General features: G+C 44.9%; 1 protein-coding gene across 6 annotated transcripts in view; it reads left to right on the top strand.

Moving 5' to 3' along the window:
• CORO2B (coronin 2B) overlaps positions 1 to 22500 on the top strand; it is a 213898-nt gene that overhangs the window by 69246 nt on the left and 122152 nt on the right. For all 6 annotated transcript variants that reach the window (XM_085849393.1, XM_085849396.1, XM_085849394.1 and 3 more), the window contains 4 exons: positions 2320 to 2436; positions 4057 to 4206; positions 12556 to 12723; positions 20961 to 21077. In XM_085849393.1, the coding sequence (XP_085705519.1) occupies positions 2320 to 2436; positions 4057 to 4206; positions 12556 to 12723; positions 20961 to 21077 (552 nt within the window). The remainder of the gene's footprint in view (positions 1 to 2319; positions 2437 to 4056; positions 4207 to 12555; positions 12724 to 20960; positions 21078 to 22500) is intronic.

Below are 22500 nucleotides of genomic sequence, written 5' to 3'. Positions count from 1 at the left end.
CATTGGGTACCCTTGTCTGTGTTTAGTTGTAAGTAAGTCAAACCCCGATAAGCATCTGCTCTTTGTCTCTTTCCTGGCATTTTGATTTTGCTTTGAAATTCTTTATTTACCTCAGCAAATAAAAAGTTCTTTTTATTTATTTATTTTATTATTAATAAATTATTCGTCGATTTCCAACCTGTCCGTGTTTGTCCTTTCCTTCCATTGGTCTGGCATTGTCCAAACCGAGATGGACTGGGAGGTAATTACCACAGATTTTACCAAAAATAGTCGGCACGCACCAGCGGTTAAAACGCTCGGCCGCCCTAATTAAAATCTCATCAGATAATATTGGTGCTTTGCCGAGGGCACGCTCCCCGCTCAGGTAACCACGTGACCTCCAGTTAAATGGAATAATTAGACGGTGGACACTGGAACCCCGTGGTTGACTGGGTGGCGTTCGTGGTTCTAAAACAATCCACCGTACCACAACATTAATTGTGAGCGGTGGCCCCAGGTCCGGCTCAACCGAGGACAACCGCGGATTAATCCCCCTGAGTAACAACTGGTGTCTCGGTACCCGTGACCGCAACAGAAGCAATAACGAGCATATAAATTCCTGGACTGACTCTTATTCTTCCTTCTCTGCCCTCTTCCCTGCAAATCCCACTCTGATCGTGAAGGCTTTTCACCACACACCTTCACGACCTTTTCTTCAAACTTTTCCTTTACTTTTCCCTAATCTTCAAAATAAAATAAATAATTGAAACAGTCTCTTACAATGATGCTTCAACTTCCCCTCTTCACCTGGTTCTTCTTCTTCAAAATCTTGTGTTTAATTTGACCTTTCTTTCATCCTGTATCTAAAAAGTTTAAAAGTCCATCTGTTACAACGATTCCTTTCTCCACTCTGTCAATTCTTCTGCACTCCATCCATCTTCCAATGCATTTAAACATATCTCCTATGTACAAATTTTCTCTCTCCTATGAATCCCCCCCCCCCCATCTACTTTCTCAACAATCCTCTTGAAGTCCTTTCATTCAAGCTTCTGGGTCTCACTCTCTGCCATTATCTTTCCTGGGAAAGTCCCATGTCCAACCTGGCATCCAAAGTCAGTCTCCGACTGGGCATCCTCCGTCGTGTAATGTCCTTCCATGGCCCACCTGATCTCCTGACCACATACAAAGCTTTCATCCACAGCCTGATGGGGTACTGCTCCCCCCCCCCCTCTGGGCTGGTGCTCCCGCCTCTCACCTATCTCAACTTCACACTGTGGAAACCAAGGCATTTCAGATCATTGGTATCTCCCATGATGAAGGTGAGTCTTTGTGCCTCTCACCAGAGGCAGGTCAGTGGTCTTTCTGTCTTCTACCATCTTCTCTCCAACTTGTCCCCCCTGCTCTGATTGTGATCTGCCTGCCACATATTTCCGCAGGGCACTCAATGTCCGCCAGCGACCCTGTTTTGGTGAAACTACCAACATCAAGGATCACTGCTCATCTTCATTATTTCATTCCTCTTTTTCCACACTTTGGAACAAACTCCCACACACTCTTCAATCCCACTCTTCCCTCCACGTCTTCAAAACAGCTGTTCACCACCATCTCTTATCTTCTCCCATCCAAACCCATGATCTTTTCTACCCTCACCCCAAATCGCTTCAGACATTAAATTCTTAATCCACCCCAAACCCACCTCCTTCAAATTCCCTGCTTTTCTTCCTGAAAGTCCCTGTAGTACCATCTCCTTTACCCCCTGTACCCCGCCCATCCCTCCTCCCTTCCACAGATCTCCGGTTGTCTTTGTTCCTCACTGTTTTGTGCTTCCCTCTCCCGCCCTTCTTGTCTCCTGCCTTGTGATATGTTTCTGTGTGTTCGCTCTTACACGAGACTCGACATGGTGTTCAAAAAAAGAAAAATCATCTGGTCTTTGTCTCCCTTCCCGGCTGCGTGCACCTGCGCTGTCTCCGGCTACCACCTTACGCCGTGGCATTCCACACCCCTCCCCTCTCATTCATTCAAGTTATCCCACTTGGAGTCATTTCCACACCAATACATTAGATGTGGGGGAATACCATTTTAAATGCATTTTCCCCTTTATCCTGTAACAAAAGGACCTCGGCTGTCATATCTAGAGTGAAACCGGAAGCATTTTGTTCAGGCCTTACACAAAGATTGCGATGGAAAGATGGAGAAACAAAGTGGTGTTGGTATATGAATTGCAACCACATTCATAACAGGTCGGTCTTTAAACTCTCATTGTTCAGATGTTTTTGATGAGAATAAATTTGATTGCACATGATGGATGAAACCACTTTGATTCTTCCTCCTCCTCCCTAGCATGGAAGAATTGATCCTTTGTGTCCACGCGTCTGCGGCCATCGGCGTAGTGTGCTGGATGTTAAGTGGAACCCATTCAATGACTACGTCATCGCTTCTTGTTCTGAAGATGCAACAGTGAGCAATGTGGAATTACAATTTTTTTGCGTAATAGCTGATGTGCCTCTCGTAACGTTAATGGTATAAAAAAAAAGGCTGCGTTATTGCCAACGGAATAGCAAATTGTCTCTGTCGTGATGTTTTCACCCTGGTTTCTGCTTCCGCGTACTCTTTTGACTCTTACTGCCATCGTCCTCCTTTTTTAATACAGTCCCCAAGGCTCATGGAATAGCTGAACGACAAAGGGTGAAAGGTCAACAAATTGACAGAGGTGGAATTGGGGGGATTGTGGTTTCCAATTGTGGTACAGGTGGTTTCCAAAATTGTGAATGCAAGAAAAAGCAAATCACAGACAGACATGAACACTAAGATTCACTCCCATGGTATGTGAAGACCAGTGGCAGGTAGGGAGTCAAGGATTGGCGAACGTATCAAATCTCAGAGGTGGATATTGGAAAAACATAAAGGCATGGGTAATGGCCTGCAGTCTGCAGAACGTGCAAGTGGAAAGTAATCTCTACAGTGTGAAAGAACTGAAGAATTACTGAAATGATTCTTGTAACTCGGAGGGCTGGGGGATGGGCAGAGAAAAGAAAGAGTATGAGGGAAATAGAGGTGATAAAGGACTGCTTGCAGTCAGTAAACAGCAGACCCGTACTCTCCTGCTGACAAATGCCGATTACCTGACGGGCCTTGGGTTGAATTACCTTCTGGAAGGGCCAGAAAGCAGCAGCTGCACCAGCCATCACCGAGAAACCTTACTCGATGGCACTTCAAACTGACGCCTCGTACACTGCTCTGATCTGAGAGTGGGGAAGAAAATATGGCTTTGCCAAGAAATGCAAGGCACTAATGGCTGGCTTTGGACGTAAACCTGGGGAATATCGTCTGCCCATGAGTAATGGTACGGTCAAGGAACTTGGAACTCTTGACACCACCCCTTATTCCAGATGTTGACCACAGAACTTCACTGGGTGGGATTAGCCAGCCCTTATGAAGTGACAAAGTGAATGCATGGGACTTTCCAACACTGAATGACTAGTTCCAAGTTTTTTTTTTTTCTCTTCACAAAGGTCAGGGCTCATGGAGTAACTAGATGACTAAGGGCAACAGGTTTTCAGATGAGGAAGGGGACAAGTGGGGTGGACATCCACAAAGAGGAAAATAGGAAAAACACAAAAATTAGTAACAATGGCCTGGAGAGCCTAGGTTAACCTCTATTCAAGGGACAGAACACACATTGATGAATCACCCTGCCTGTGAAACACCAGGATGACAGTTTATAGCTGGATCAGGATTCAAACCTAGGCGAGACAACTCAGGTGCGTCTGCATGTGCACACCGACACATCTTTATATTGTTTTTTTTCTCTTCTTCGAGTGTCTTGTACGATGATGAGTATCTGGGTCGCAGAACATTTTGAACACCACATCCATTTACATGATTTGCATGTTCTTCAATTTTTTTATTCATTCTGAGTCTTCACCCACTTTCTAACGTACTCTTTTTGGAGCAGAGTTTCAGAGCTGCACATCCCATCCCATCCTGCTCACTTCTCATCTTCCCATTTGCTTACCTCCACAACTTCATCCTCTACATGCTTCCAATGACCGTAGACAAGCTCTTCCTGCTCCATAGGTCTGCGTTTGGGAGATTCCTGAGGGTGGCTTGCGTTGTAACCTTACGAAGCCTCTGTGCACTCTTGTCGGCCACGTTCGCCGTGTGTCCCTCATCCAATGGCATCCGACTGCGTCTGGCCTCCTCTTCACTGCTGGCTATGACAACAAGGCATGGTGACGCACTACTCTAATAAATGAATCCCATCTCATTTATTTCGCCATTTCTGTGATTTCAAACATTTATTATTGCAGTAATTGTCGAAATTTAATGAAAACCATCTCCGGTCGTAATATGCATGAACGTAATTCGAAACTCCATTAGTTGCTACAGAACTCAACAGCCTGTTGTTCTGCTGGCCGTTAACACAGTAAGTGTCTGTCCCAACATTGAGGCAACCAATGTAAAAAGAATGAAAAAAGTATTGGTTCGCGGGTGCCAGCAGTGACCACTATTTTCGTTGTGTCGTGTCTGTCTGTCTGTCTGTCTGTTTGTGACTCTCTCCAGAGCATAGCTCCGTGACGTTTGATGCGATCTTGATGAAGCTTGGACACAAGCTAGATATCATGGTCCAGTTGTGTCTTTTTGTATGAGGGGCATCCCACGCCCCTTGTGGGTGGAGCCACGCCCACTTGAACTTTTTATTTATTTATTTATTAGTATTATTTATGTTTTTCTCGAATTTTTTTCTCGCAATTTAATTTCCTAGAAGCTGTGCATAATGTCCATAAGTACAACATATAAAAAATCCGATTTGATTTGGTCAATTTTTACAGAAGAGAGAGGTAGGGCTTCCTCAAAAGCTTCCACTAACTCAATTGTACCTATCGTGGCATTGTTCAATAATACCCACGAACCATCGTCGCCTCCCGGCTCGTAAATATCCTTGTGTTCTCTCATCTATGGAACCGACTCCCTGGATGTGCTGCCTTGTGCTCTTTCCTCCAGTCCTTCAAGATGGTGTTGTCCATCATCACCTCGTGCTTTCAGCCAATCGCTGCTGCTCTCGTTGACCCCCTACCCAACTGTTTTTTCTTCCCATTCCCTTTCCCCCTTCTCCCATTCCAGCCATTCAACTATTTGTTTGCCATATGTCTGTGCTTTTTTTGTCCTCCTATTCCCCTTTTGCCTCCTCTTAGTCTATACACCTGTTCTCCTCTGCCATATAGCTTCACTACAAGCCTTGACTTCTGCATAAAGAGAAAACTGAAAAAATACAAGTAAACAACAGAAAATTGTCATAGGCATTCGGGTAAGATAAATTATTTGTACAGCCAAACCGAACTTTTTCTGATGTAGAACAACCTCTTCCCATGATCTGTATTTGGATTGTGGATATTTGGACAATCCACATTATACTTAGTAAAGAGTAGGCCATTGCGTGTGAGTATTTACTGCTTAGGCTTTGTTCCATAAGTGGCATGACCTGCTGTTGGTAAAAAAACAAAAAACAATTGTTTTAAAGACTTTTTTTTTTTTTGGACTTCGAAATTGACTTAAGACTTGGTGTTTTTGATTTGTGAATTGACCAAAATGACTTGTCGACAATCTTGATCTCCTGCCTTCCCTCTCATGCCCCCCACAAATGTCATCTCAATTTTAAACACAACATATCTTCGAGTGCCAATGCACACTATATATCTTCGAGTTTCTGATGGCTTACATACTGCGTACATGACGTGCGGAAAACAAAATGGTAAAAATGCATTTCGACAGTACATTGTATTGATACTGTTATACACTCTTATTCTTCAGAACAATCCATCATATGAAAAACTGATGAAGTAGGAAGTGTTGTAAAAAAGCTACACAAATTAACAAATTATTATATAAAAGTAACAGGAAAAGAGATTTGTGTAATCTACAAGATCCAATATTTGTGTCATTTTTGCATGTCATCCCAAATCAATGGTCACATAAAGTTGACAATGGTTGAGGATCCAATGGGTCACATTGATGGTTGAGGATCCAAGCAGTGCAGGGTTCAAAAACAATTGATTTGGAAGAAACATTTTCATTATTCACGTCGATAAATACCTCGACAAAGTAAATGTGAAACCAATAAGAAACCCAACCCGAATAGAGCATATACCCAACCCGAATGGCATGAATCTAACAATCAATGGCGTGAATCTAAACCCATTGGCATTAATTACACCCAACAACATGAACCAAACCCGAATAGCACAAATCTCACCCTAATACCACAAATCTAAGCCAAATAGCATGAGTCTAACCCGAATAGTGTGACTCCAACCAGAATAGCTTGAAGCTAACCAGAATAGCTTGAATCCAACGCGAATAGCATGAGCCTTACCCAAAAAGCGTGAATCTAACCCGAATAGTGTGACTCTAACCCGAATAGCGTGAATCTAACCCGAATAGTGTGACTCCAACCTGAATAGCGTGAATCTAACCCGAATAGTGTGACTCCAACCCGAATAGCGTGAATCTAACCCGAATAGCGTGACTCTAACCCGAATAGTGTGACTCTAACCCGAATAGCGTGACTCTAACCCTAATAGTGTGACTCTAACCCGAATAGCGTGACTCTAACCCGAATAGCGTGACTCTAACCCGAATAGCGTGACTCTAACCCGAATAGCGTGTCTAACCCGAATAGCGTGACTCTAACCCGAATAGCGTGTCTAACCCGAATAGCGTGTCTAACCCGAATAGCGTGTCTAACCCGAATAGCGTGTCTAACCCGAATAGCGTGACTCCAACCCGAATAGCGTGACTCCAACCCGAATAGCGTGACTCCAACCCGAATAGCGTGAATGTAACCCGAATAGCGTGTCTAACTCGAATAGCGTGAATGTAACCCGAATAGCGTGTCTAACCCGAATAGCGTGAGTGTAACCCGAATAGCGTGATTCCAACCTGAATAGCGTGACTCCAACCCGAATTGCGTGTCTCCAACCCGAATTGCGTGTCTCCAACCCGAATTGCGTGTCTCCAACCCGAATAGCGTGAATGTAACCCGAATAGCCTGAATGTAACCCGAATAGCGTGAATGTAACCCGAATAGCGTGAATGTAACCCGAATAGCGTGAATGTAACCCGAATAGCGTGAATGTAACCCGAATAGCGTGAATGTAACCCGAATAGCGTGTCTAACTCGAATAGCGTGAATGTAACCGGAATAGCGTGAATGTAACCGGAATAGCATGTCTAACTCGAATAGCGTGAGTGTAACCCGAATAGCATGAATGTAACCCGAATAGCGTGACTCTAACCCGAATAGCATGACTCTAACCCGAATAGCGTGACTCTAACCCGAATAGCGTGACTCTAACCCGAATAGCGTGACTCTAACCCGAATAGCGTGACTCTAACCCTAATAGCGTGACTCTAACCCGAATAGCGTGACTCTAACCCGAATAGCGTGACTCTAACCCGAATAGCGTGACTCTAACCCGAATAGCGTGACTCTAACCCGAATAGCGTGACTCTAACCCGAATAGCGTGACTCTAACCCGAATAGCGTGACTCTAACCCGAATAGCGTGACTCTAACCCGAATAGCGTGACTCTAACCCGAATAGCGTGACTCTAACCCGAATAGCGTGACTCTAACCCGAATAGCGTGACTCTAACCCGAATAGCGTGACTCTAACCCGAATAGCGTGACTCTAACCCGAATAGCGTGACTCTAACCCGAATAGCGTGACTCTAACCCGAATAGCGTGACTCTAACCCGAATAGCGTGACTCTAACCCGAATAGCGTGACTCTAACCCGAATAGCGTGTCTAACTCGAATAGCGTGAATGTAACCGGAATAGCGTGTCTAACCCGAATAGCGTGAAGGTAACCCGAATAGCGTGAATGTAACCCGAATAGCGTGAATGTAACCCGAATAGCGTGAATGTAACCTGAATAGCGTGAATGTAACCCGAATAGCGTGTCTAACTCAAATAGCGTGAATGTAACCCGAATAGCGTGAATGTAACCGGAATAGCGTGTCTAACTCGAATAGCATGAGTGTAACCCGAATAGCGTGAATGTAACCCGAATAGCGTGACTCTAACCCGAATAGCGTGACTCTAACCCGAATAGCGTGACTCTAACCCGAATAGCGTGACTCTAACCCGAATAGCGTGACTCTAACCCGAATAGCGTGACTCTAACCCGAATAGCGTGACTCTAATCCGAATAGCGTGACTCTAACCCGAATAGCGTGTCTAACCCGAATAGCGTGAGTGTAACCCGAATAGCGTGACTCTAACCCGAATAGCGTGACTCTAACCCGAATAGCGTGACTCTAACCCGAATAGCGTGTCTAACCCGAATAGCGTGAGTGTAACCCGAATAGCGTGACTCCAACCTGAATAGCGTGACTCCAACCTGAATAGCGTGACTCCAACCCGAATAGCGTGTCTAACCCGAATAGCGTGAATGTAACCCGAATAGCGTGAATGTAACCCGAATAGCGTGACTCTAACCCGAATAGCGTGAATCTAACCCGAATAGTGTGACTCTAACCCGAATAGCGTGAATCTAACCCGAATAGCGTGAATCTAACCCGAATAGCGTGAATCTAACCCGAATAGCGTGAATGTAACCCGAATAGCGTGAATGTAACCCGAATAACGTGTCTCACTCGAATAGCGTGAATGTAACTCGGATAGCGTGAGTGTAACCCGGATAGCGTGAGTGTAACCCGAATAGCGTGAATGTAACCCGAATAGTGTGACTCTAACCCGAATAGCGTGAATCTAACCCGAATAGCGTGAATGTAACCCGAATAGCGTGAATGTAACCCGAATAACGTGTCTCACTCGAATAGCGTGAATGTAACCTGGATAGCGTGAATGTAACTCGGATAGCGTGAGTGTAACCCGGATAGCGTGAGTGTAACCCGAATAGCGTGAGTGTAACCCGAATAGCGTGAGTGTAACCCGAATAGCGTGAGTGTAACCTGAATAGCGTGAGTGTAACCCGAATAGCGGGAATCTAACCCGAATAGCGTGAGTGTAACCCGAATAGCGGGAATCTAACCCGAATAGCGTGACTCCAACCCGAATAGCGTGACTCCAACCCGAATAGCGTGACTCCAACCCGAGTAGCGTTGAGTGTAACCCGAATAGCGTGAGTGTAACCCGAATAGTGTGTATCGCACCCAAATAGCGTAAACCTAACCCAAATAGGTTGAACCGAACCCGAATAGCGTGAGTGTAACCCGAATAGCGTGACTCTAACCCGAATAGGTTGAACCGAACCCGAATAGCGTGAGTGTAACCCGAATAGCGTGAGTGCAACCCGAATAGCGTGAGTGTAACCCGAATACCGTGACTCTAACTCGAATAGCGTGAGTGTAACCCGAATAGCGTAAACCTAACCCAAATAGGTTGAACCTAACCCTAACCCAGACAAAACAAGTGTGAACTCTGCTTCATGTGGCTTGATGACAAGTTGAGAGGCTGCTGATTGGTGGTGTGAGGCTAAGTGTACTGTGATTGGTTGCTGGAATGTGCGATAGATACTATTATTGTCCCTATTTTTCTGCCGCCAGATGCTTCTCTGTTCTCCGAATTATAGTATAAAAAAATCGATCACCAAAAATCGTTAAGTTTGGGTTTTAAAATCATGAAAGTTCAGTTACAAAAACAACTGCTATCTGTAAAATGGGTCGAAACGAAGGTATGTGATGGCCTGGTGACAACATTCAATTGTGTTCTCCACTTGAAAATCCATCCATCCATTAGGACCATACTCTGTAAAGAGCGTTGGTGCCGCCGAAGCAGTCTCCTTGGCTATTGGGAACAATCCTGGACGGGTCGCCACTCCGACACAGTATACCAGCATGCTGGCACTCATTTTGCCGACCTCGGAAGGATGACAGGCAGAGTCAACCCCACCTGGTGTTAATTCAACAGCTGAGCGGGATTTGAACTCAGGACCCTAGGATCCTAAGCCCACTACCCTAACCATTAAGCCAACACCAGGCATACTTGAAAAGCCATCCTCAAAAGTAAATTGTAGCTCAAACAACCTAAAAAAAAATTCACGATTTAATTCGAAGATGCCTTATGTTTCACCTCTTGATGGCAATGAAACATCATTTTCCAAAACTTTGTTTTGAGCGATTTTAATTGAAAATTAGTCTCTTAAAAAAAAAAAAAATCCAGAAATTTTCTCCACAAGTGCACATTCAGTGCTGGATTGTGCTTCATTGACTTTGGAAGTTGAAGTAAAGTGCAACTTGATTTTGATCATTGATGTATGAATTTATAGTTTCTGGCTGAAGCCATCTCCATCATGTTTGAGGGGTTGAGCAGGAATGCCACCTGAGCCAGAATGCTTCCCAAACGTTATTGTCCCAACGTATGAAGGTGGATAACCAGAACGGCACTTGGGAGAGCACGTACCTCCGCCAGACTGAACGGTTTACATTTTGTATCCGACTGATAGGCTGGATCTACATCTGGACCTGAACTAGAATCTAATCGGCTTGTTCTTGTCACCAAACAAACTCATCCACCTTGTTTTGTCATAACTCATCCACAACTTTTTAAGATAACATGCTGCACATACAGTTCCTGCAGAAATTCTACAATCCCTTTTCAAAATTTCCACCGTTAAATTGCATTAAATCACACTTTTTCCACCTTCATTTATACATCGTAACCCACAACTTCCAAGTGAAAAACAAATCATACAAATTTCAGAAAATTAATTAAAAATACAAAACTAGAATATCTTGGTTTGATAAGTGTCCACCCCTCTGAGTTAATACTTGATGGAAGCACCTTTGACAGCAATTACAGGTGTGACTTTGTTGGGATAGGTCTCTACCAACTTTGCACACCTTGATTGAGCGATATTTGCCCGTTCTTCTGTACAAAACTGTTCGAGCTCTGTCAAGTTACGTGAGGAGCGTTGATGGACAGAAATCTTCAAGTCATGACACAGATGTTTCGATTCGATTTAGGTCGGGGATCTGACTGGGCCACTCACGGATATTTATCTTTTTGTTCCTTAGCCACTCCAGTGTCGTTTTGGCTGTGTGTTTAGGGTCGTTGTCATGCTGAAAGGTGAACTTCCGACCCAATTTCAGCTTTGTTGAAGAGGGCAGCAGGTTTTCATCAAGGATTTCTCTGTATTTTGCTCCATCCATTTTCCCTTCTATCCTGACAAGTGCCCCAGTCCCTATTGATGAGAAACATTCCCAAAAGATGATGCTGCCACCACCATGTTTCACAGTAGGGATGGTGTTCTTTGGGTGATGGATGTGCTGTGTTGGGTTTGTGCCAAACGTAACGTTTTGCATTTAGGCCAAAAAATTCCATCTTGGTTTCATAAGACAAAAAACTTGTTTCCACATGGCTTCAGAATCTCAGGAGTGTTTTTGTGCATTCCTCAAATGGGACTCAAGGTGGGCTTTTTGAGTAATGGATTCCTTCTTGCCACCCTACCGTACAGGCCAGACTTGTGGAGTACTTGGAATATTGTTGTCACATCACACAGTGACCAGTCTTTACCATACAGGCATGTAGCTCTTTCAAAGATGCCATTGGCCTCTTGGTGGCCTTTCTGATCAGTTTCGTCCTTGATTGAAGCAGTTTGGAGGGACGGCCTGATCTAGGCAGGGTCTTGGTGGTACCATACGCCTTCCACTTCTTAATGATTGTCTTGACTGTGCTCCAAGGGATATTCAAGGCCTTTGAAATATTGTTCTCCCCATGCCCTGATCTGTGCCTTTCCACAACTTTATCCCAGAAGTCTTTTGAAAGCTTCTTGGTGCTCATGGTTAAGTCTTTGCTGTGAAATGCACTACCCAGCAGAGGAAACCTTCAGGAACAGCTGATTTTATTCTGAAATAATCAGAATCACGATAGTTTAAGACAGGTGAAGGTCATTTAACATTGTGTGATTTTGAACGTGATTGGTTGCACCTGAGCTAATTTACAATTGCTATTATAAGGGGGTGGACACTTATCCAACCAAGATATTCTAGTTTTGTATTTTAATAAATTTTCTGAAATTTGTAGAATTTGTTTTCACTTGGAAGTTGTGGGTTACGATGTGTAAATGAAGGTGGAAAAAAGTCTGATTTAATGGAATTTAATTCCAGGCGATAAGGGAACAAAAGGTGAAAAATTTGAAAGGGGGTGTGTACTTTCTTTTGGCACTGTATAAGATGAATTTACAAAACACATCATGCTGCTTTGCATTGTGGGATATATTTTCTAAAGTCTCCTTATCATGAATACATATGGCTAATTATGGAATATTCCTTACCACCAACCCTCCCCCCCCATCCCCACGTCCCCTCCCCCACTCCCCAAAATTAATCGATGCGTACCTTGCCAACTTGCAATATTCACACCAGTTTGATATTAGGGTAAATGACATCACCTCATTCGGACACTTTATATCAACAGCTGCCAAGATAACCACCTGAAGGCCAATCAGTTGTCAAGCAACAGATCCAAACAGGTGTGCTCGGATCATGATCTCCCTCCCTCCATTAAACACAGATTGTTGTCTTTTCTACTTTCACATGAATGTGTGCAGGTCCTGCTTTGGTGTGTGGAGGAATCGAGCATCCCCGTTCGCCTCATCGCATGCCACACCGATGTAGTGCTGTCACTGTCATTCAATGTCGATGGCAGCCTGTTCGCCACTTCGTGCCGCGATCGACGATTGCGGGTCGTAGACTCTCGCACCGGCGCCGTGTTGCAGGTGCATTTCAACACCTTCAGTTGATTAATTTCCTGCCACCTCTTGGTATGGTCGTCGTCCGGCCAAACCTAGAAAATATACTTTCCAATGTTTGAACGTCATTCTTTGTTTCAAGTTAGTATTTCCTCTAGAAGTCTTCAATATGATCCAGAGTTTTGAATCAGAAGAGATACCATCTCAGCGTTTGACCTTGACTGTTAATTCCAAGGTCATTTAGACAACAAATTAATTAAAATAGGGTTGTTGTTTAATTCAACTAACTCCGCTTTTCATCCTGCTATATTAAATAAGATATCTGTACGTATGTACGTACGTACGTGTGTGTGTGTGTGTGTGTGTGTGTGTGTGTGTGTGTGTGTGTGTGTGTGTGTGTGTGTGTGTGTGTGTGTGTGTGTGTGTGTGTGTGTGTGTGTGTGTGTGTGTGTGTGTGTGTGTGTGTCTGAAAATGCTGGAAAGAAAACATAGCTGAGCCAATCTCCACCAAATTTTGCGTACATGTTGGTAGTACCCTGGGTCAGGTCATGAGCACCAAAATAGGGCAGGCGGGGGGTGGGGGGGGGACTTCTGATTTTCACCTGGACACGTGCCACAGTGCAAGTGGTTTACTTACCCCTGCTGCAAAGAGAGGGGATTATTATCCACGACACAAAATGTATTTGCCCTACCTCCCCCTCTGTCATCTCTCCTCGGAGCGGCACCATGTTGCCCAAGCATCATTTTTGTGCCGTGGAAAGTTGTGTTTTTTTTCTTCCGATATTGGTCTCCCGAGAGTATCGGTATTGTCACGTGAAGCAAAAATCAAGTGACCAGGTGTGGAAGAGACAATGATGCCACCAGGGATGTAAACACATTTTTTCCTGAAACTTGTCAAGAACGTCATTGGCAATAGTTGCCTCAACTCGACGAACAGTATCCATGCCGATGGAGCCTGGTGTTGGCTCAGTGGTTAGGGTGGCGGCTTGGGATCCTAGGGTCCTGAGTTCAAGCCCCGTCGGCCGCTGAATTAATACACCAGGGGGTTGACTCAGCCTGTCATCCTTCCGAGGTCAGCAAAATAAGTACCAGTTCCAGTGTGTGTACTGGTAGAGGGGCACTGCATCAGCGACACAGTCACGCTTCAAGAAATGATAGCTAACCTGGCAGCTAAGCTGCCATACGACCAAACACACACACATGCCAATGGAATGTCCAGCAGAATAAAGGAAATTCGCAAGAAATTCTGATGTTGCCTGGTGGATTGTGAGGCCAATACCTAAATGTTTTCGGGTCAACTTCCTGTTTCTTGATGCTGCATACACCACATCTTGGGAAATACTAGAAGCCCACCTTTTTAACTGCTCTTCACAATTGTCTGAATCACTGTGGTTTTCATCAAGTTATGATTTGCCTCCAGTGCAGACAGGAACAGGAACAGGTACAGGTACAGGTACAGGCTTTCAGGAATTTCTCCATATGCAGAGCTTTGACGACAGGGTTACCATAAATTATAAAGGAGATACAAAAATGGGCAATTTGGTTTTTTTCAAGTTTAATCTTTCGCATAGTGTACATACAGTACATGTGAATATCTCCGGTAATTCCAAAGCTGCCATATTTAAGGTACCGGTAAATCGTCTTCCATAAAGCTCACAAAGTCGTCGTCTTCCACATCGCTGTGCAGCAGCTGAACCAGCTTGGAGTCGGCAAGTGTGGGTCTGTCGCAATCATTGTCATCATCACTCTCATCCTCATCATCTCCAGAAATCAGCTCACTTTTCTTAAAAACATTCACAATGGTTTAAAATTTAACAGCCTTCCATGCTTCTGCAATTCAACGACAAACTTTGGCATTGCTAGCCTTCTGTATATTCGTGCAGGCCCTCCGTCATCCATTTCTCCCAATGCTCGTGGATCTTCAGTTTGAACACCCTGTTTATGGTGATGTTAAGAGGTTGTAGCTTTTTTTTTGTGATGCCTCCAGGGATGAGGGAAAATTCAGTGTCGATTTTTGAAAGTTTCTTCTTTACTGAGTCATACTTATGGGTTGACATGGAGTCGAATACAAGGAGCAACTTCTTTTTGGTGAAGAAGGAACCTGGTTGTCGCAGCAGGGAAACTCTCTTTGGGCAGGGTTTTTCTTTTGAATATGACTTTCGGTTTGATCTTGGTAGCGTCAGCGAGGCAGGATAGTACGATGGTGAAAGTTGTTTTTTTCATGTTCCGTAGTTATGATGCTGGTGGTCACTGAGTTTTTTTATTTCCACGGTCCTTGAAGGCGTGGAATCAAAACAGACGGGCACCTCGTCCATGTTACCAAGGAAATACGGCATATGTGTGCCAAAATCTGCCTTCCACTTTTCAACAAACTCTGAAAAGCTTTTCAGTTTTTCTTCCCAGTCCACGGGCAATTTTTGGCCTCTAGTTCCCAAGTTCCTCCCCCCCCACCCCTCTCCCTCCCGACCTCTCCTCTTACAAGCTCCTACAGATAATCTGTTTCACTTCATGAATTTCAAACACCACGAAGGTCCTCCGGTAACGTCAGCGAAACCCATGTGCTTCATCATTTGGCGTGGATACTGAAAAGCCCTCATGTCTCTGTGATAGAATCCAAGTCTTCAGATCTTCCTCCATCATTGCTCACTTCGCACGTCCACCCCTCATGGCTCGTTTAGTTTTGGGCATGTCTTTTAATTTTGGCTGTTGTTTTCGCCACTCTCTCACAGATTTTTGGTCCACTTCAAATACACGACAAGCATCTCTGTTGCTGTGCTCTTCTGCAAACTGACAAACTTTCAGTTTGAATTAATCCGTGAAACTTGTACGTTTCCTCTGGGTTATTTTCGCCACTGAGACATTGTACTGCAAGGACTTGTATGGACGATTCCGTGGAATGATATGAAATCCAACTCCCTTTAGGACTTTTACATATTTCTAATGGATGAGCAGCGTGGCTGCCGGTTGCATCGGTACCGGAAACCACGCTGGTTTTTGCAGTAAAATTTACTTATTACAACAACGCTTTCTCAAGATACTAATTTTAATGCCAATTGGTTATTTGCCACAGTTGTATTTGAAAAGAGCAGTCCGTTGGCCCTCGGCAAAAAAGCCGTGTCAGCTGCTGGAAATGTATGGAGATCACGCATGTCCTGGTCATGTGGAGAGGAAAGCTGGCATGCGGGTTGTACTCAAGTGCGGGTTATACCCGTACGTGGGTTATGCACGTATGCGGGTTATACGTGCCTGAAATTTTCTGGAGCACTTTTTTCTGAGGTGTGAAGTGTACAAGGGGGCAGGTTATTTACGTGACAAGATTAATGACTGGGATACAAATATGAAGGCATTTTTCCAATTCGAGGACTGACAAAGCCGCCTGATGGTCGAGTGCGTTTTATGAACAGCATCATAGAATGTCCTTCACCTGGAAGTGTAACTCTGAGGTATATGGACATCAGCCTCTCGACACAGATGAACATATTTCTCCATCACATGTCTCACATCCGATACATTCTCCAACTTTAGGAGACTGGGACCATACTCTGTGCAGAGTGTTGGTGCTACTTAAGCAGTCACCTTGGCTATTGGACACAATCCTGGACAGGTCGCCACTCCGACACAGTATACCAACATGCTGGCACTCATTTTGCCGACCTCGGAAGGATGACAGGTCGAGTTAACCCCACCTGGTATTAATTCAACAGTGAGCGGCATTTGAACTCAGGACCCGGGGATCCAAAGCCCACCACCCTCACCATTCAGCCAACACCAGGCATAGGCCTGATATAATATCCAAACATGATCCATCCACAATTGTATCCTGTTCACGATCATATTTTGCCTGGTCACTGACTTTTTCCACCTTTCTCTGAAATTATATCCAGACACTGAACGTGGTACTTCCCATCAGTAACTGTAATATCAACAGAATCTGCCAACCTGACTCTCATAGGAGCATCCTTTTGTGCTTGCTTGAGTATCTTTTCACATAAAATGAATATTGCAACACTGAGTAATAGTTTACTGCATCATGTTTAGCAAACAATATTCATTGTGATCATACAAGGATATTGAAATGTGCTCGACTACCTCCTGGTTTGTTGCTGGAAGTTATTTAGGCACAGTTTGTTGCTTTTGTTGAAGATTGCTTCCTCAGCTGTTTCGGCTTACTTTCAGCTTTGAATTTGCAGCAGTAAGTTTTGTGCCATTTGATAAGATTTCCTTGCCACAGTTCACCTTCAGAGAGTCTAGTTATACTGTTGCGAATCTGGAAGCCATGAGCACTCAACATACAGGTCTATAGAACAGTTATTTCGATAAGTAAATGTGGATGGATAGCTCCTCTTTCCCTTGTTTAATGGGTAATTAAATGTTCATGCACTGCGAAGTTACTTTGATAGTCAGGGTTTTCTTTTATTTTTACACCACCAACATCAACGACAACAATGCCAGCATCACCCTAACCTTCATCTCGCTCTGGTCGACGCCATGGTGGGCGGAGTTCAAGGAGGAGCCTCGCGGTGGCCCTCGACCAATCAGCGTGCTACGAGTGAGGTGGCCGCAGCTCAGCCAATCAGACCCCACGACGGTGAGAAAGGCGGTCCGCGTGACGTCACCACGCCCCCGGGCCAATTTGCAGACTTGTCGCTCGTTTGGCCAATGACAGGGCGACGAGCACATTTTGCGCGCCAAAACCGTCCAGTGAGGGAGAGCGGGGAGGGCGGAGGCGCCCCTCCCCCCCCCCCCCCGGAGAAGGGTGAATAAGGTTGCGGCTCGATCGGACGAGGAGAGATCCTTCCTCCACAATAACCACAAGTCGGTTGCGCGCCGTCTCTCTGTCGGTGAACGAGAGAGCTTTTGAGATAGTTGATGACCATCGAGCAGGCAAGGTTGTGGTCAATCTGATGAGCAGGTTGAACAAGTGTGGAGTTATCAGCCCTCGCTTTGACGTTCAACTCAAAGACTTGGAGAAGTGGCAGAGAAACCTCCTGCTTTCTGCACAGTTTGGGATACAGAGGAGAGTTTTTGGTTGCCGAGACGAGCGTGGAAGGGAGCTCTGGATTCTATCATCGCATCTCGACGCTGACCTGGTTCGCCCGTGTCAGCCGAACCACACGAGGTGGACAGGTCCATGTCCTTCTGGGTGTCTGTGTGTGTGTGTGTCTATCGGTGTGCCCGTCTGTAAGTAGGAATTGCTTAAGTGCTCTTTGCTGTACATACTTGCATCTCTATAGTCGGATAATTCTGCTTCTTGCGTGCTCCCCCTTTCCCCCATTATAAATAAATACATTTGTTAAACGTATCAGCTCGTTTTTGTGCTTTTTTATTGGCTTAGCATGGCATGTGTTGGTGAATTACAAAGGCTGTTGCCGCTGTAAATGTACACTTGGACCGACGGGACTTCGGCAACCATCCACTCGGGTTGCGCACGGGTCGGGCACGCTCACGGCTCGACTCGTACGAGTGCCGTCGAGGGTGTGAATACTCAGTAACTCACCACGTGGATCTCTAGGTATTTTGAAGATTGGCAAATAACCCTGTACCACATGGTGGAATTATTGACGATTCACGGTCCGGTAAGGGACCCGTACCCTCAGAGTTTTCCGAAAGGTACGATCTAGATTCCGGATGTTCGGTGGAGTCGACCCAACTGCCCCACCTAGCGGTTGTGCTCGCAGCCGATACCCGGCTCCGCAACAATACTACGATCAACAATATGAACCGAATCAGAATCGTTAACTTTCTTCTTATATTGGTAATGTTTAATAGCTTGGTCTTTCCATCCTCTGATGGAGAGCGGCGCACACTTTCATTGCTGTCCTCTTGGCAAATGATGCAGTGAGTGGGAAATTTCTTCTTCTTCTTCACTTTTATGTTTGCATCAAGGGGGTTTATTCACCTCCATGTCTTAGTTTTTTATCAGAACCTGAAAAAAAAATGATTTGCCCATTTGATAAACGTCTGCCAACTTGAGAGTTAGGACACAACCCGTGCGAGTGTGCAAGAATGCTCAAGGACCGTCTGCCATTTCTTGCGCTTCTGCCATTGCACGGCACTTAGTTGCCAACCTTGTCTGTGCAGACCAATACAACGCAGATATTTTAAAGATTTTGAGCCGAAGTCGGAGTGTGTCTTCATCTTTTTCCAAGGACCCCGTACTGTGCCGTCAAAAGGAATTTGTACATTCTCTCAGTCTCTTTCAACATAGAAACATTAAAGGTGTTGCCCCAACTCCTGCCCATGGTGATTATGCAAATGGTGAGTCCTTGGCCTTGGATCCACAACCCCTCCCCTCCTCACTCTAAGGTGTCAGTGCAAATGGTGTCATCACTCTCTGGTTCAAATCACACCCCGCTCCAGCAAATTGGAGCCCGAGATCGTGAGTACCAACAGACAACCAATGGGTGTTCAGATTACCACTTACACCATGATTGATGAACTAATCAATCTCGATTTTACACAGACATGCTTGTACGAGTATATGCACGTTCTTCTACTTCCTTGTTTCTCTTGTGATTTACCTTGAGAAGTACAGCACGAAAAGCTTCGGAATGTCGTTATTGTTTTCTTGTATTTTAAAGGTCTGTAGATCCAAACATTTGTTCATACAGTAGATTTCCTTCTAAAAATCTGAAATGATGAATATGGACACCACGTAGATCCAATAAAAAATTGAGTTTAGACACTTAATTTGACAACACTTCAGGGGTTAGTTACAAGAAAATTCCGATGTTGGTTAATCTTTCATCAAAATGCCCAACAAGGTCAAAGGCTGAGATGGTATCTCCTTTCATTCAAAACCTTGGGTCATATAGAGGATATGTAGAGGGAATACAAACTTGTAATAAAAAAATGTCGTAATAAGTGTGTTTCAGGATGTTGATCGGCTGACTATGGTGAATATCTCCTTCATAGAGAAGTGCGCTACATGGCCAAAAGTATGTGGACACCCCTTCTGATTAGTGGATGCGGCTATTTCAGCCACACCCATTGCTGACAGGTGTATAAAATGAACCACGCAGCCATTCAATTTCCATAGACAAACATTGGCAGAAGAATGGGCCGAACTGAAGAGCTCAGTGACTTTCAACGGGCACTGATATAGGATGCCAACTTTCCAACAAGTCAGTTCATCAAATTTCTGTCCTGCTAGAGCTGCCCCGGTCAACTGTAAATGCTGTTATTGTGAAGTGGAAATGTCAGGGAGCAACAGCAGCTCAGCTGCAAAGTGGTAGGCTACACAAGCTCACAGAATGGGACCGCCAAGTGCTGAAGCACGTGGCGCAAAAAATCGTCTGTCGTCGGTTGCAACACTCACTACCCAGTTCCAAACTCCCTCTGGAAGAAACGTCAGCACAAACACTGTTCGTTGAGAGATTCATGAGCCTTGTGATTCAAGAGAGATTCAAGCCTTGTTGAGAGATTCAAGCCTAAGATCACCATGTGCAATGCCAAGCATCAGCTGGAGTGGTGTAAAGCTCACCACCATTGGACTCTGGAGCAATAGAAACACGTTCTCTGGAGTGATGAATCACGCTTCACCATCTGGCAGTCTGACGGACAAATCTAGGTTTGGTGGATGCCAGGAGAACGCTACCTGCCTGAATGATTAGTGTCAGCTGTAAAGTTTGGTGGAGGAGGAATAATGGTCTGGGATGTTTTTCATGGTTCGGTCTCGGCCCCTTAGTACCAGTGAAGGAAAATCTCAACGGAACAGCATACAATGACATTCTAGACGATTCTGTGCTTCCAACTTTGTGGCAACAGTTTGGGGAAAGCCCTTTCCTGTTTCAGCATGACAATGCCCCTGTGCACAAAGCGAGATCAATTCAAAAATGTTTTCGTGAGATCAGTGTGGAAGAATTTGACTGGCCTGCACAGAACCCTGACCTCAACCCTATCAAACACCTTTGGGATGAATTGGAACGCTGACTGTGAGCCAGACCGAATCGCTCAACATCAGTGCCTGACCTCACCTCACCAATGCTCTTGTGGCTGAGTGGAAGTAAATCCCCGCAGCAATGTTCCAACATCAAGTGGAAAGCCTTCCCAGGAGAGTGGAGGCTGTTATAGCAGCAAAGGGGGGACCAACTCCATCTTGATGCCCATGATTTTGGAATGAGATGTTGGACGAGCAGGTGTCCACATACTTTTGGTCATGTAGTGTATTTGGGTGTGAGCTCCAAAAAAGGAGTGCAAAAATTACTGGAGGTGAACGAATTGTTTTGCACTGTAATGATTATCTCCATTGTTTGTGTGACTAGGAAAAGTGCTGTACCAATCACCGTGTGAATCTGGTGGCCTTCCTGGGGAACTTGAAGAGGTTGGTGACGACAGGCGTCTCTCAATGGAACAGCCGACAACTGCTTCTCTGGGACCAGGTGCCACCAGCTGCCCACATTGCCAAGATGGCAATAACATTGTATGACATAAGTCACTATATTAGACAGATTTGGGTTTGCTTTTTTGAAAATTGTCCAATCGGATTATGTTTGGATTATTTCGTATTGTGTGAGTTTGAAATTATTGTCCCATAATTTTCCTGTTTTGATAAACCATCCTCGTGCAGTTTGGGAATGTACTACAAAATGCATAGTTCACAATAAGGGACTGTGTGCTTATTTAGTGTGCTTGTTGTTGGGGGGTAGACTTTGAGCTGTCATTAATTTTGTGAATCTGGAGTAGAGATGATGATAATGATGAGGATGATGATGGCTGACGTTGTGGGGGGATCAAGTATATTGTCACGTCTGAGGCTCCTTTAACACAGTATTCCTCAGTGCTGGGATGTTTCGGCCCGGAAAATGGCCAAATGGTCTCTTACTGATTGCGTTCAATTACTCTACAACTTTACCGTTCCCCAAGGTCACCCAAATGAGCCAAAATTGGAGGGACACGCATGGGAACCAGATGGCTCGAACATGTTTTCTTACCTTTTTAAAGGGTTAAAAAAAACGTAGAGGGAAGAGAGTAGATGAGAGGCTATCTTCAGATACAGATAGGAATGACACATAAACTTACGTACAAGAAATAATAAATATACCCCGCTAAGGCTCCGATAATACCGATTCATACAAAGCACAAAGGGGAAAGGTGAGGTCTTGGATGGCACAAAGCGAATGGTATATGCAGGTCACTGGCGCACAGTCAAAATACTGCTTGGGACGGGCAGTATCGCAGGAACTATCCGGTCAAAGACAGAGGAAGATTTACATTGGAAGACCAGGAGAGAAAAGATGGCGGCCGAACAGAGGTAAGGCGAGAGATGATTAATTGCTTAAAGTTCAACTCTCGCCTTCAACTCACTGTGCCTTTCCAGCTCCAGTCCCGTGACTGTCTTGACTTCTTCACTTCGGGACCACATTCACCCCCCCCCCCCGCCAGCCGTCCTTGGTTTCTCAATCATCGTTGGAGGTCCACACTCCAGGCCGATCCAAGAACGAGGCGGCCCAAATAAAAAAGTCTTCCGGTCTTCTTCCAGATTCCACAGTCTAGTTCGCTGCCATGGCTCAGCTCACACAAATTGGCCAGACAGATCATGACGGTCCTACCGAGCCACTGCAATTTGCCTTGAAACTTCCAATTCCTTGCCTGGCTTTGTCATACAGAAGGTCAGACATTTTACAACCTTATTCTGTCGAATCTATCTACAAAATACATATGCTGCCTCTTCAGCATCAGACAAACGACTTACTCTGAAAGGTCCCTGTTACATGGCAATATAACCTACTCAAAACACATAGACAAGGAACCCACCCACCCCCACCCATCCCTTTCCATGTAACAATATCAAGCATGGTTACA

This window comes from Eptatretus burgeri, chromosome 12, assembly GCF_056783735.1.
Source record: "Eptatretus burgeri isolate ZD-2024b chromosome 12, Ebu_testis_v1, whole genome shotgun sequence".
Taxonomy (NCBI): domain Eukaryota; kingdom Metazoa; phylum Chordata; class Myxini; order Myxiniformes; family Myxinidae; genus Eptatretus; species Eptatretus burgeri.
This window is presented reverse-complemented; position numbering and strand designations above follow the sequence as displayed.